Below are 15,050 nucleotides of genomic sequence, written 5' to 3' on the forward strand. Positions count from 1 at the left end.
CCCCGCCATGGGGTCCGGCCCCGCGCCGCGCCCGGCCCTGCTGCTGCTGCTGCTGGCCCTGGCGGTGCTGCTGCCGCCGCTCCCTGCCGCAGGTGAGCGGCGCCGCCTGGCGTGCTCCACCTGCCGGGGCATCGTGGACAGGTTCAACCAGGTGCGCGGCGGGGGTGGGGGTGGTGCCGAGGTTGGGTTCCAGCGGCGGGGCGGTTTTGGTGTTTTAATGGGGAGAGAGGGGCTCGTTGTGCTGCGCGTGGGGTGTGGGGTAGGTGCTGGTGGAGGGCACCGTGCCCTAAAAGTTGAGCCCCTCGCTGCCAGAGGGACATCGAGGCCCTGGAGTGTGTCCAGAGAAGGGCTACGGAGCTGGTGAGGGGCCTGGGGCACAGGTCCTGTGAGGAGCGGCTGAGGGAGCTGGGGGTGTTTGGTCTGGAGCAGAGGAGGCTCAGGGCAGACCTTATTGCTCTCTGCAGCTACCTGAAAGGAAGCTGTGGGGAGCTGGGGGTCGGCCTCTTCTCACAGGGAACTGGTGACAGGACCAGAGGGAATGGCCTCAAGTTGCTCCAGGGGAGGTTCAGGTTGGCAACGAGGAGCCATTTCTGCTCAGAAAGAGCAGTCAGGCACTGGGACGGGTTGCCCAGGGAGGTGGTAGAGTCACCGTCCTTGGAGGTGTTTAAGAAAAGGTTAGACATGGTGCTTAGTTACATGGTTTAGAGGGCAATAGTGGTGGCTGGGTGATGGTTGGACCAGATGATCTTGGAGGCCTTTTCCAACTCTAATGATTCTACAGTTCTCTGCATGTTGTCACCTGCAACAGTCTTGCATTGTGGCAGAAGCAACAAGGGACCTCTGTAGCTTGGGACAGATACTTAATACTTTTTGTGCTTGTATTTGCTGTTGTATATTTGAACTTCTGGGTTTTTTTACAAGGCATATTTAGAGGAGTATTGACTGTAACTCAGGGAAGGTGTGCAGGTCACACCGAATTATTGTTGCCTTTTTACATATTAAAGTTACAACATGGCAAAGTTTGGGCTAAATACTACCAAAACGGAATGAAGCAGAGGGCCCATTTGACTTTTTAATAAAGTTCCTAAGAAGTTAAGACTCTCCCATAGCCATGTCTATGTGTTATAGCACAAGATGATTTTTTTTTTTTATTGAACAATTTGATCGTCAGCTTCAGAATTTTACTGAAGTTTCTGCAATGACATAGAATTGTTTAATGCTGCTGTTCACTTTTGTTAGAAACAAACTATATTACTTAGATTCTTTTGGTGCTTTTCGCTTGCCAGGGATTAGCAGATACTGCGAAGAAGAACTTTGGTGGTGGAAATACTGCCTGGGAAGAGAAGACATTGTCGAAGTATGAGTCCAGGTAAACTGTCTCAGCGCTTCAGCTTCAGTAGCGTTTCATGTCTGCTGCATGTAACTTTGCAGAACTGGTGTTCATCTGGTACTTGAATATTGAATGTAGCAGCTAATGTTTCATATGTCCAAATCCTGAATTCATTTTGACTAAAATATAGCAGATTACATTGTATCTGCAGTTTAAAATGAAGATTGACATCCATTGTTAACACTTTGATTTGTATTGCTTCTGAAAACAACAAAAGTGAATACCATTGTTTGTCATGGTATTTTTTATTTACCCAGTGGGGTCCTAAAGTGACAGTTTTAAATAATGGTCCATAGTTAATTATTTGTCTTAAAAGGGATGTACATATCTTGGTGTACTGCAGTACTTGGTTTAGAATTAAAGCAGTAACTGCTCCGTATTCAGTATCTTAGCACTGAATAGGAAACTGTTCAGGCTAAGATTACTGTACTTCTTTGCATATATGTTTGATGACTGAGCAGTGTGATCTGGCATCTTTTTTCCAAATCTCAAATTCAGTTTTTATTCTTAATTGGAATACTGAAACGCAAGGGTGGGATTTCTGAACCTCAGTTACTGTCCAGCTACATGGGCTTTTATTATATATTAGCAATACCTAAATTTTACTGTTGAGCTTGTTAGAAAACTCTTACCAACATACAGTCTGCAAGCATAAGTGCAAGCAAGCTGAAGCTTTTCTTGTGGTTGTCCTAATCTTCTTAGTTACCAGAATAAAGAACTAATGAACTTTACTATATTTGTTTTGTCTTGGAACTAGTTCAGAACACACTCTAAACCGATAAAGTATCCTAGGCTGAAGTCTAGCTTCTGTAACATGTTTTGTGTGGTGCCAAGTAATATTTTAAAATTAAAATCATGACTTTTCTTCTCTGCTTGTAGTGAAATTCGTCTTGTAGAGATCATAGAGAATCTCTGTGACAGCAGTAACTTTGAATGTAACAACATGGTAGAGGAGCATGAGGAACATATAGAGAAATGGTGGTTCAAACTGTAAGTATCAATTTTTCTGTGTAGATCTCTGTGCTGATAAACATCAAAGAGGATGAAATATTAATGGTATATTTGGTGCCTGATCAATAGGAATATATTAGTTGTAGCAGAGATGGAAAGTGTATAATTATAAGTCCACTTTATTCTCCTGTCAATTGCAGAGTACAGGTAGCTGTGGAGGTTCCAAGAGTCATCACGAGGCAACTCGGAGCTGTACATTCCAAATTTAATTCAGTGCTGCTAATTGCAGCCACTTCTGAATGAAAGTAGTGTTCAGCTATACAACAGCAGAAAGTTAAGAGAACATCTATACACATTTTGGATGAAAAAGAAAGCTTGATAGGATATTTTGTTTACTCAAAGTGAGTAATACTCATTCTCTTATTCAGAGATAACAAAATCATTAAGTGGGTGTTCTTTTTATTACCTTGAGTTGATAAGGTAGTAGACAAAGATTTTTCCAGTCCCTGTATTGTTTCCATGGTATAGGAATGCTTTTGGTATTGGAATACGTGACTGCCAGGTAGTGATACTGAGTGGTTTGTGTTGGGGATCATACAATGTGGATGAAGGAGCTGGAAATTCATGTAGAGAGTAGCTCATCTACTGTTTCTGTGTCCCCTGCAGAGGTGGACAACCTCCAGTCAGGTGTAATTCAATAGGGTGAACTATCATGAACTACTTCATCACTGGATAAGGATTTTTGATAATCCATTTTTTTTAACGATTGCTTTATTGCTTCATACTTCTACCTTGCTGTGCGGTACTGAGTATACATTTAACAGTCAAACTAAGGAAAGGGGAGTTATGCAAGCCAGATCAAACAAGACTGCTTCAGAGAATGCTCTAAAATTTGCAGGACTGAAAGAAACTGATCTTAAATAGAGAATTTGACCAAGTAGACTTCCTAAAATCTAAACAACAACAACAAAAAAATACATTGTTTTTTGGAAAGCTTCCTTATTTAAGAGATCTGTTGAGTGCAGTTGATCAATTTTGCCTTCTGTCCTTTAATCTAAAAATGTCATTCAGATTGCGTGGTAGTTTCCAAAGACTTTGGAAACTTTGCGTGGTAGTTTCTTTGGCTATGGATACCTTTTTTAACAAGGCAATGGATACTTATGGATACTTTTTTAACAAGGTCTCAGTAGGTTTACTTTTCAGGGTCTGGGCCTTGGAGTGAATACAATCAGCTCTAATAGTTTAGAAGGAGAAGGTGTACGTGCCACAGGAGTTGCTGAAGACATAACTTCTTTCAGACTTCATAATTTCTAAACTTTCCTTATGGCTTTCCTTTGTTAAGTTTCTGGAATTTAGTGTCTGTGTGATACTGAGGTCTTTTGTTTGTCATTTGAAACTGCAGCAGTCCTTGTGCTTGCTTGCAAAATAATACTTAGTGATTTTATTATTAATCAGGTGTATACTCTAGTGCTAGAGTATCACATAACTATAACTTCTTAATATAAAAAATCTTTCTGAAATATTACTTGATTCGTGCTTAAAAAAAAAAAAAAAAAGGAAGACAAATTTTAATGTGCACCTTACCATGAAGTCAGGTTGGCTATAAGTTGAGCAAATGTTAATATCTGTCCTGGGTTCTCTTCCATGTAGTTGAGGTAAGCACACAACTGTTATCTTTAAGAGGAATATATAAATATGACTGTTTAAACTATATACCAACTTTCCCTTAAAGTAAGGTGCTTAAAAAAAAAAAAAAAAGGAGGGGGGTCTGAAGTCATTTTGTTGGTCATATTTCACTTTTTCATAAATATAAAATTTAGGTAGAGTCTAGTAACAAATAGTAAATTAAAAAACAAAACAAAAAACCTTACATTAAAAAGTCTTCCAGTTACTAGGAGGACTCATAGTAGTTGGTTCCTGAAATAAGGTAGTTGTAATTTCAGAAGAGAAAACATAGGTTTCTAATCTCATGTCATATACAACAGATTTTTTGGACGACAGTGTGCAGGTTCATTTTTGTTAGTTGACTGTTAAAAAATGTAATTCTTTTAATTTGTAAATGAATGTCTTTCATACACAGAAAGAAGAAGTATCCTGATTTGTTTAAGTGGTTTTGCATAGAAACAATAGAAGTTTGTTGCCCAGCTGGAACTTATGGACCAGATTGCCTCGGTAATTTTTCTTTTAAAAAATATAGTCACAGATGTGTTCTTCTTCAACCATTTGTTTGTCTCAGCCTTTCATAACAAGGACATGAAGTATGATATTTTGCTTGAGAGAGTAGCTGCTGTGTAGTATGTACCTGCCTGCTGCATGGTACTTAGCTGCCTTGTGAGCTTCCTCCCTGAAGAAAGGTGTTTAAGGCATGAAGTAACGTATAAAGCTGCATGGTACTCGTGCTGAATCCATCTGATTAACATTTACATCTACTCTTGATCTCTGCTTCAAGTTTCTCTGTGGTGAAGTCAGTTGTTTAGGTGACTTTTCAGAAGGTATACAGGCAACAGTCCTTGGGTGGTTTCAAGACTAAATCAGCCAAAATGCTCTTGGGGATTAAAGGAAGAAATTCACAACTGAGAGTGAGTTAAAAAGAGAGTGGGAGAAATAGGTGAGGGACAGTTGTATAAAAGTAAGGTCTATGATGCAAAAGTGATTTTTTTTAAAAAAAAAAAAAAAAAGGAGTTTTGGCCACTGAGGTTTGTATAATTTATAAATCTGTAAAACCTTGCACCTTGTTACAGGTCAGTTTTGTCCTCTTACACTGACAGTTATTGAAAATGAAGTGCTATTTCCTGACATTGATCCAACAATCCTAAGTTATTGCTTGCTAGTAGATTCTTTCTATAGCAGTGTGACCATTCTTAGATATCTGTAATAAAGACACGAACTTTAGCCAGCAAAAATAGATAAAACTAGAAGTTACAGTCATTAGCCATAATTTTTATAACTAAACTTCCCTGGAGATTGTTTTGAGTGTCCTTATACTTGGATATATTAGCATTTCGTGTTCCATGCCTTCTGGTTGCTCTCAAGAGAAAAAGATTTTGAAAATTGGATACTGTTATGGGTATATACTTTTACATCGTACTGCCTATGCAGAGGGAGGCACTTAGGGTGGTTGTGGCTGAGAATAGGAAGTTATTTCTTGTGACATCTAATTTTTTAAAAAGTGTTTTTCATCCTTTCAAGCTTGTCGTGGTGGATCAGAAAGACCCTGTCATGGAAATGGCCACTGTGATGGGGACGGAACCCGTGGTGGAGATGGCTCCTGTAGCTGCAACAAGGAGTATACAGGAGAATTTTGTTTGGACTGTACTAGTGGTTACTATAGTACCTTGAGAAATGACACACATTCTGTTTGTACAGGTAATAAAATCTTTGATATATGCAAAGATCTTTGTCTTCTAATTTTAGTTTTTGTAAACAAAAGTAGAAACAATTCTAACAGACAAGTTAACAGAAAGTAGTCACAGGAAAACAATCTGATTGCTCACCTTTGTCCATAAAGTACATGCCAGTCATTTTGGTGAAATTCTAAGAATTTGGTAAGTCACCTTCCCAGACTGCCCTTGATTTTTTTCCTCCATTCCCTCCGCTTCCTTTCTTTAAATTAAGAAGCAGAATTCATCTATATTGTGAGGGAGATGAGAAGGAAGAGCAAGCTTTGTGCTTTTTTTTTTTTTTTTTTTTTTTATAAGGTCCTGTACAGTCGCTTCAGTTCTAGATTTCCATATAGTGGACTATTTTAAAGCTAGTTTTACCTCATGTTTCAGATAAATTAACTGGAATAAGTTGGTGTGGGAACAGCAGAGCTGTACTGTAAACTACACAGGTTCTACTTAAAGGTGTATTACAGATTCCAGTTAAGTATATCTAATATCAATTAAGAAACAAAGTCCATCAGGCTCTAGGAATAAATTTCATCTTTTTTCAGTTGTCCAGATTTTTCATCTGTTTGTACATTTTGAATAAGATTCTGTAGCAACTAAATCCTGACTGTAGGATTTAAAGATTTTTTTTCCGATATTATCTTTTTTTTTTTTTTTAACCTGGAAGTGTAGTAATTCTTCCATATGATTTGTTTTATATTGCAACATAACAAGCATTCAGTCAGTTAGATTCCTAGTATGTTCCCTTGTTTTCTGAAGACTGGTATCACTTCACACATTTGGTAGGAAGGAGTATTGAATCCTACGGTGCTTAAGCTGTTGTCCCAACCCTGAGAGGCTGAACAGTTTACCTTCTTGCTCTCTTCTTCTCAAATATTTCAGAAACTGGACCTGCCACTTTTAGGCAGTAGAATTTCCCAGCACTCAGTTTTAAGTGATGCAGAAGTCTATTAATTGCCAGGTTTGGCTTCCTGTACTTTTGTTAGGACAGAACTGCATTTTTGTAAATGATGTCTCTGTATAGTCAAGATTTAATCCTGTGAATGCAAGGCTCAAAATACTAAAAGGTGATGGTTTCTAGTGAATCCTAAATAAGATTTTCTTTGAGAATTTGTGAGCATTAACTTGTCTTGGAATCTGTCAGCATAGCTCACAGTGTAGCTTTCTCTCGTTTCAGCCTGTCATGCTGCTTGTAAAACTTGTACTGGTTCAAGTAATAAGGACTGCCAAGACTGTAAAGAAGGCTGGATCAAAAATGAAGAAGCAGCTTGTGTGGGTGAGTAATATTTAGTACACTTCAAACAGGTTTTGCAGCAACATTGGATAATAAGATTAGATTACGTCAAGTTTTATAATATTTTATGTAAGTGTTTTATGAAAGAAATCTGCTGAGATTTCTGCAGTCTGCAGTTTCTCTTTTCCAGACTTGTTTCACATTGTAGGAAAGCAGTGTTTCTTCCACACTCATCTATTCTTATCTTCACATTTCAATTGGTTTATGAGGAGATACATATGGACACTTAAGGAAAAATGCTAATAATGAGTACACTCCCAATGCAGAACTGGACTAATCTGAGAGTAACATATTCTACTTAAATTCTGTAACAGGGATCAGTAGATGCAGTATCCCGTATCTAACTGGTCAAATCAAACCAGCAAAAGACCCTTAACATAGTGTCTGGAAACAATATCTTAAAAGTTATGCGAATGTGGCTTCTTGAGAAACGTGTTAATGAGAATGAAGATTTGAATTACAGCTACTGCGACACCTGCTTAGACAACTGTAAAACATAGTAGGAGGGTTTTTAGATGGTCTAGTATTGTCTTCTGTACAGCTGTTTTTTCCAAATAGTCATTGCAACTGATCAAGTGCAAGTTACTTGAGGAGCTGGTAGGAGTGATAACAGCAACAACAATGACTGAAATAGCTTTTCTTTGTCCAAATATTTTAGTATGAATACTGTTGTGCCCTTTCCTTGAATTCACAGGACTAGAGTATTTTAACTTCCTAGGTAAAACTGTTATTCAACTTGGCTGGTCCTAACCATAACTTGGCTTTTTTCAGTATGCTTTTTGTAGAAAACTATGCAGTTTATGTGTGTGCATTTGAATGGATTTTTTCTTTGTACTATACTTTAGAAAGTTCCATAGTTTGGTAATACAGGATAGAAAATCAACAATATCCCAGAAGAGTACTCTGTCTGTCTGTTTTGCATGTATTTATGCTTTTTATGCAAATAGCATAACACTGACTTGGAAATGACAAGAATGGCAGGTATTCTGGAAGCTTTATTTAACTCGATCTCTTCTGATATGTCTGTTATCATCATAGAACAGCTTCTGTGAATCACAGTTTTGGTTTGTTAATATAACCTTATGCTGAACAAAACAGTAAATAAGTTACCATGTTACATGTATTTGCAACATTGCATATCTGAGCATAAACTCATTGTTATGGTTACTCTCAAGGCAGTTTGTTTACAGCTTTTGTGGGCCAGTTCTTATAGATTCTCTAAGTGTAGCATTCAAATATTAATCTGTCTATTTAACCATGACTACTATTTTAGGTAACTTGTCACTTTTTATTTTTCAGATTTAGATGAGTGTGCTTCTTCTCCTTGCAAAGATGAGCAGTATTGTTTGAACACAGAAGGATCTTTCTCATGCAAAGGTTTCTTTTTAATCTGCTTGTATTCTGTATCATCTAGAATCCTAATCTAATGCTAGAGATAACACTAGAGAAGGCATTTAGTACAATGTGTTCTGATCCTGACTGGGCTGGGGAAGGATGAGGCTTTAGACATATGATAATATGAGGAAGGTGAGAAATTTCTGGCTATTTCTTGTGGGTGTAAGCTGGCTGACTTTAAGGGGTAGTATTTTAAACCTAAGGTATTCTTATTCTTATGTTTAAAATATTTTCTGTAGCGTGTCATGCTAGCTGTGTAGGTTGCACAGGGGAAGGTTCCGACAAATGTAAGACCTGCGCATCTGGATACATGAAGGAAGATGAAAAGTGTACAGGTTGGTGGATTTAACTATATATGGCAGAGTGCCAGTTAGCTCACTCAAGATAGCCACACTGAGCAGCTCTTAAAGTGCTTTCACTTTAGACTGGTTCAGTTTTAAAGCCTATCAAAATAATCCCCGTTGTTGTGGCATTAGCAGTAAAGACTTCATAATATTTTACTTATTTTATTATGTTAATATGCATGACAAAGCTTAACGGTGAAACACTCCAACAAAAGAATCAGAGTATTTTATAGTTGATTTGTGAACCAAATATGCAAGCCTTGTCGGTTACCTATCATTTCATTAGAAGTGTGCATCTGTATTCATTTTGCAGCAAAAAGGAAGGTATGCAGTATGGAGTCTTTCTGTTGATCCATTAATCTCCAAATTCTAATGATACAAATTTGTAGTGAATTTTAACACATAAAACAACAGTAAAAGAGTGAAATCAGAGTTTCTCTGTGTAGGAGAGGTGAAGGTATACAATCTTAAATAGCTCTTAACTGTGATGATGTAGTATTTACAGGCTCTCTTCCCTTTTGTTTTACCTTAGTGGCATCAACAGAAAATGACCATGGGAAATCTTCAGTAGGTTAAGACAAATGACGTAGCTTAATTAATTTCTGCACATTGGACCTGCAAAACAAAAAAATAGCCTTCTATCTGAGCAAGTTTGATACACAATCTGAAAGATGAAGAACTGTAACAGTTTATTTTAACAGAAGTCAAATCTGTTGCAGCAGCATTCTGCTCTTCAGTGCTTTTACTAAGCAATTAATTCCTGCATTGGAAGTGGCTGAGGTAGAATCTCGTTTGACTGAGCATAAGTAAGTTATAGAACAAAATAATAGCAGTGGACTCTTTCTTTTCCTGTCTCTAGATATAGATGAATGTAACCTTCCTGAAAAGGTATGCATTAAAGAGAATGAAGACTGTGTTAATACTTCAGGTAGTTACAAGTGTGTATGTTCAGAAGGGTTTGAAGATAAGGATGGAACATGTGTTCAAACTGTAAAACCAGGTAAGTAGCTTTTTAATGATGTTTTAAAATTATATATATGTACACACACACATATATAAAATCTTCAACTGTATTTCTGCCTAAGGATCTAGTCACTTGTGAATTAATCTGTATAATTTCTCATCTTCCTAAAACTCTAGTCTTTCCAAAGTTTTTGTGGTTGGCCATGTATTCTGGCATGCATGTTTTCTTCTTCAAAGATGAGTATTTGTGTTTTAAATGTTCTCGTGTTGATTTTTTTTTTTTTTTTTTTTTGCTTAAGGTTGTGTAAGATGTTTGGTTTCATTATGTAATTAAAGTGAACTAGCAGATTACTGCTGTCATAAAAAGGAGGTCATCTTCCTTCCCACTTTTTCTTTATTCTCATGATTTAGGGGTTTATCCAATTGCATTCAAGCTGCTTCAACTTGCTGAAATTTCAGAAGACTAAGCAGAATTCTTTCTTGTTGGCTGAGTGAGCCAAATTTTGTTTATTTTGTGATTACACAAGTGCCAGAACTGGTGAATGAGAAGATGATATATCTTTCAGTAGTAGAGAACTGTTTGGCTTGACTTAAACTGTACAATTCCAAAGTGAAAACAAGGTTATTTTTCAAAAAAAGAGTGTAGGAGGATATATGAGAGAGACTCATTATTATAACTTTACTTTCTTTCTACTTCTTAGTGTTTTTTTTTGTTGTTGTTGTTGTTGTTGTTGTTTTTTTCTTTCCCTAAGCCCTGTGGTCTACTTTTTCATCTTGCATTACTAAGTTGTGATGGTCTATGTAGTATTGCTCATTAAGGTTATTCAATTCAGACCTTTACTTTCAATACGTGGTGTTATTAGTCTATTTAAAAAAAAAAAAAAGCACATGGTAACAGGTCTCCTGCATAACTGCACAGGAAAACTACATAACTGCAGTTTCAGTGTAGTCTGACACTTCATGAGAATAAAAGCAAAATTAACAATTTACAAATTGACCTAACTTTTTTCTTAGATTGCTCTGCTTTTTAAAGGCTCTTTTAACATCTGAAGCAAGCAGTTTGCAATATAGAAAGTAATTCTAAGTAATACTTGCTTTTTGTGTTCAAATAGTTTGAGTGTCTTCTGACAGGTGATATGGAAAAGAGAAAATTCATTGTGAATAGCTGAAAACAAAAACTTGGAATAGAAATAGCCATACTGCTTTTATCTCCAACTACCAGTATCAAACCAATTTATTTGAATTTTATTTTTTTTTTCTGATACAAATTTCATAAGCTTGGACCCTGACACTGAAGCAAGTAGCTCCGGTCTATGATTTTATTCTCTGTGTGGTCTTGCAAAATATGTTGATTTGGGTTTGTCTATTAAAAATTCCTAATGTATTGTTAATTATATCATATAATTTTTGACACATTCATTTTTGCATTCTAATAGTAATGATGCTTAATTTCACAGGAGGGGAAGTCGAGACTGAAACAACTGAGCCTTCACATACTGGACATGAGGACTTATGATGTGCATCCAGAACCAAAAGACATTCCTATCTCAAGTTTTAAATTATTGGACTAAGTCTCTGCTAGCTGACTTACTGTGGGAATGGTATTAAACATGCAGGTTGCCATTAAGATTTTTTTAAATGGTGATAAACTGCTCTTTAAGCTGCATTTCTTTATTCTTAAATACCACTTTTTTATAGTTCTTTAAGAACAACGGTCTAGATGGGTAAGTATAAAATTTGAATTAACATAACATTGTACCCAACAACTGTAAACAAATTGAAGATCTCTCATTCTAGTGCCTACTGGTAATTGTCATCCTTTTTAGGAAGGACTTAGTTGCACTTCATAATTCAAGAAAAAATCTAAACTGAAGCTTGGTGTTTCTTGACATGAGAAATATTTCTGTAACTGAAATACAGCTTTTAGAAATTGTCAAAGGGAATATCTTTGGGGGGGGAAGGAGAAACTGTTCCCTTAAACAAAACAGAATGCCTAACACTGCATTCAATAAAAGTTTATTTTGTTGGAATGTGCCTTAAAATTTTTAAGATGTTAATACCTTGCTGTGTTGTCACGTCTATTTTTCATTTGGACAGTGGGGAAAAAAAAATCCAGACACCTATAAGCACTGTATTTCAGTTCAGCACTGAGCACTTCTTAAGTTGTGCTGCAGTTGTGGGGAGGGAAATATCACTTTTTTCTAAAGGAAGATTTATGTTAAACTTATTTCCAGAGGCTGGCAGACAAATCTTTCTTCCAGATATTTCCCATCACTGTATAAACTAGTTTACACACTTAATACAAGTAAGTTAATAGCCGCACTCAGTCACTCAAAGCTGTTATGAGTGGCCTCTGGAATTGATGAATACTTACTTTTCACTAGAATCTACTGCTGCATGTAATAGTTCCTTGTCTTTTTCAAAGCAAGCATACTACAATCAATTTTGTTGTTTCTTGTGCTGTTTTGGAGGTAAAGCAAATAAGCTTAGCATAGACACCGCTTCCTACATTTGTTCCTAAGCTTAAAGGCAAGTGTAAGAGTTAAAATGGGTATATTCTGCAGGACCGTCACTGTAAATAAGGCAAGGACCATCCTGCTGCAGTGTTTAAAGCTCTTACGGAAGTAAGTGAAGTCTGACATACATTAAGGTGATGGATACAGGGAGCATAACAAAGTAGTAGAGAATATAGGTGAAAAGAACATAGTTTAGGCTTGACTATGAAGAAGCTATAGTCTGGAAGCCATCAACAGTACCCTGTGGTAAGTGGAAATAGAAAGGACCGACTTGTTGAGCAAGGAAGTCCAAACACTTTCTGTATACTTCTGAAGACTTCTGTATTCAAAATGTCTTCATCACAGTTCAGTTTGTGAGCAGTGCATGTAGGATTTATATGTGCAATAGATACTTGCACAAACAAGAGGATTCTGTTGGATTCTTACGTTAAAACCTGTGTAAGCTGATTTTGTGAGATGTAGTTTAAATACCCAATGGTATTAAAATGTGACAGTTTTCTATAAGACAAGTTATTTTCCTTCAGCTAGATGTTTCTTAGTTTGACAGTGAGAAATAAATCTTTTAGTTTAGTGCTTTACCTACTCTAAATGTCAGAGGTAGACCTGTATACTGCATATCTTTAGAGTTATTGTGTAGATGTTTTATTTAATAAGTGCTAAAATAGAGAGAGTAAAAAGTAGACAGTTCTGGGAACACAAGAAATACAACTTGGAGACTTCAAGTTGTTTTTTTTTTTTTTTTTTTTAGTGTTGGCATAGCCAATCATGGTAATAATATCAAACATTAAAGATCATAAAGGAGTATAGCTTGTCTCTGCTGCTCAGTCGTTGTCACTTAACTCCCAGGTGTTCTAGATGATGGTATAAATGCTCCTTCTTAACAGTGAAATGAAATGTCAATTCTATCTAGGAACTACTGTAAAGTGCTACTCAATAGAATTCTCTCTCCATTATAAACTTTCATTTATGTTTCGTGCTCCCTCACGAAGAGGAATTTGTTCTGATTTCCCTTCAAGCTGACTTGGCATTTTAGGGGGATATCTGACAAGGTGCTTTACTACAGCACACCTCAATGTGGAAGCATTGCTTTCCTTTTTTTTTCTATTTTTTAGGACAAAAAAATCTGAGCTGAATTGATCCTAGTTAAGCTCGCCTATGGGATGAAAAATCTTCAAGATTTTTTTTTCTCTGGTGATAGAGAAGAGAAACTCTTCCTATGATGAACCACAAAATGCATCAAACTTTAAATAATGAAAATATAATGATATAATGTATGATATATTCAAATTGTTGTTAGGGTTCTGGAGCATGCTTTCAGCTCTCCATTACCACATTAAAACTATCACTTTTGCCCTAGGAAGCATAAGAACACTGTACCTGCATATTACAAGTTGCTATTATCTTTCTGCATAATCCTGTCACTCCCTCTACCCCTACTCCAGATGATTAGCTCCTGTTGCTTTCTTAAATTATTGTGGATAATCTTGAACTGTTTAGGATCTGTAAAAGTGAATTTAAGTATTTAGAGCTTTCTGTAAGAGAACTTTACTGAGGTATGTATTTGATACATATTTAACAATAAGTATGCTACTGCCTCAAGCCCTCTGACTGCTAACGTTATAAAGTTGGTCCTCTTTTGTTCTGTATCCTCATTTTACTACTTCAGGCTGTGACTGTAACTGTGCTCTGTTTTAAAGGTCAAGAACTAAAAATTGTTCTGACTGAATTCATTCCTTTTTGGCTCTCTGACCTGCCTAGAATGGGAATAGAATCACAGAATCATTGAGGTTGGAAGAGACCTTCAAGATCATCTGGTCCAACCATCACCTTACTACCAGTATCACCCACTAAACCATGTCCCTAAGCATCAGGTCCAACCTTTCCTTGAACACCCCCAGGGACAGTGACCCCACCACCTCCCTAGGAAACCCATTCTAATGCCTGACTACTCTTCCTAAGAAGAAATGTCTCCTAAAAATAGGACAATCCTCATCAAACTGAGCATTGAATTGGGTGGGAAGGCATTGGCAATTAAGGTCAAGTGCTTTGTGTTAACCAAGCCATTCTAGGGTATGAATGTTATATGTTTTTGTCACCGAAGGGTTAAAATGTAAGAGCAACAGCTTACTTTCTTCCTTTTGCAGGAAGATCTGTTTATATAGTACAAGGCTTTGTTCTTACAGTTGGTTGGAATTACAGGTCTCAAACGAACTTCATATCAAACTATATGAACACGTTGAAGTGATCTGAGATATCCAACAGACAAGATGTCCCTTAGGTGTTGGTTAGGTACCTTTATCATAAATACTGCAGGCTAAAGTTATTGGTGAACCTTGAACTTCAGATTCTCGGCTATTATCTTAAAAAGTTGATGCTGTGGACTATCAAACTAAAAATTATATCCCTTTTGTTAGTTTGTCTTGCTAGTTCTCTGGGGTTTCTTGGCCAAAGAGTAAGCCCTTTTTTGCAGTGGGAGATAAACCACTCAGTATCATCTTGTCAGTACAGGAAAAGACCTCTGTCAGGTTATAGTTGAACATCACAGAAGGTCCAGCTTGTACTCAAATAGGGGTGTTTTCTAGGAACAAAAACAAAAACCCTACAAACCAGTCTACTTCAATTAAAACTCTAAACAAGGCCAAGAAAGTCATTGTACCTGTGCACCATATATACCATGGTACTTTTGCAGTACCTAAACTTAGGCATCTAAGCATGTACAGTAATGTTTTCATCTGAGTATTAGAACATAATCTCACTACTAAATTTTTTCTTTGATGTGTGTTCCCACCATAACTATTGTAGCCACTG

General features: G+C 36.8%; 1 protein-coding gene across 1 annotated transcript; it reads left to right on the forward strand.

The window, feature by feature from the left end:
• Positions 1-58: 58 nt before the first annotated feature.
• On the forward strand, positions 59-11,783 carry CRELD2 (cysteine rich with EGF like domains 2; the record flags this gene model as incomplete). The annotated part of the gene is made up of 10 exons (XM_032204931.1): positions 59-151; positions 1,287-1,369; positions 2,270-2,380; positions 4,422-4,513; positions 5,531-5,707; positions 6,908-7,006; positions 8,324-8,401; positions 8,659-8,754; positions 9,623-9,763; positions 11,184-11,783. Coding segments are annotated over 10 exons (1,029 nt in total), but the record flags the coding sequence as incomplete, so codon positions are not given.
• Positions 11,784-15,050: the final 3,267 nt, after the last annotated feature.

The sequence above is a fragment of the Aythya fuligula genome, chromosome 1 (assembly GCF_009819795.1).
Source record: "Aythya fuligula isolate bAytFul2 chromosome 1, bAytFul2.pri, whole genome shotgun sequence".
NCBI lineage: Eukaryota > Metazoa > Chordata > Aves > Anseriformes > Anatidae > Aythya > Aythya fuligula.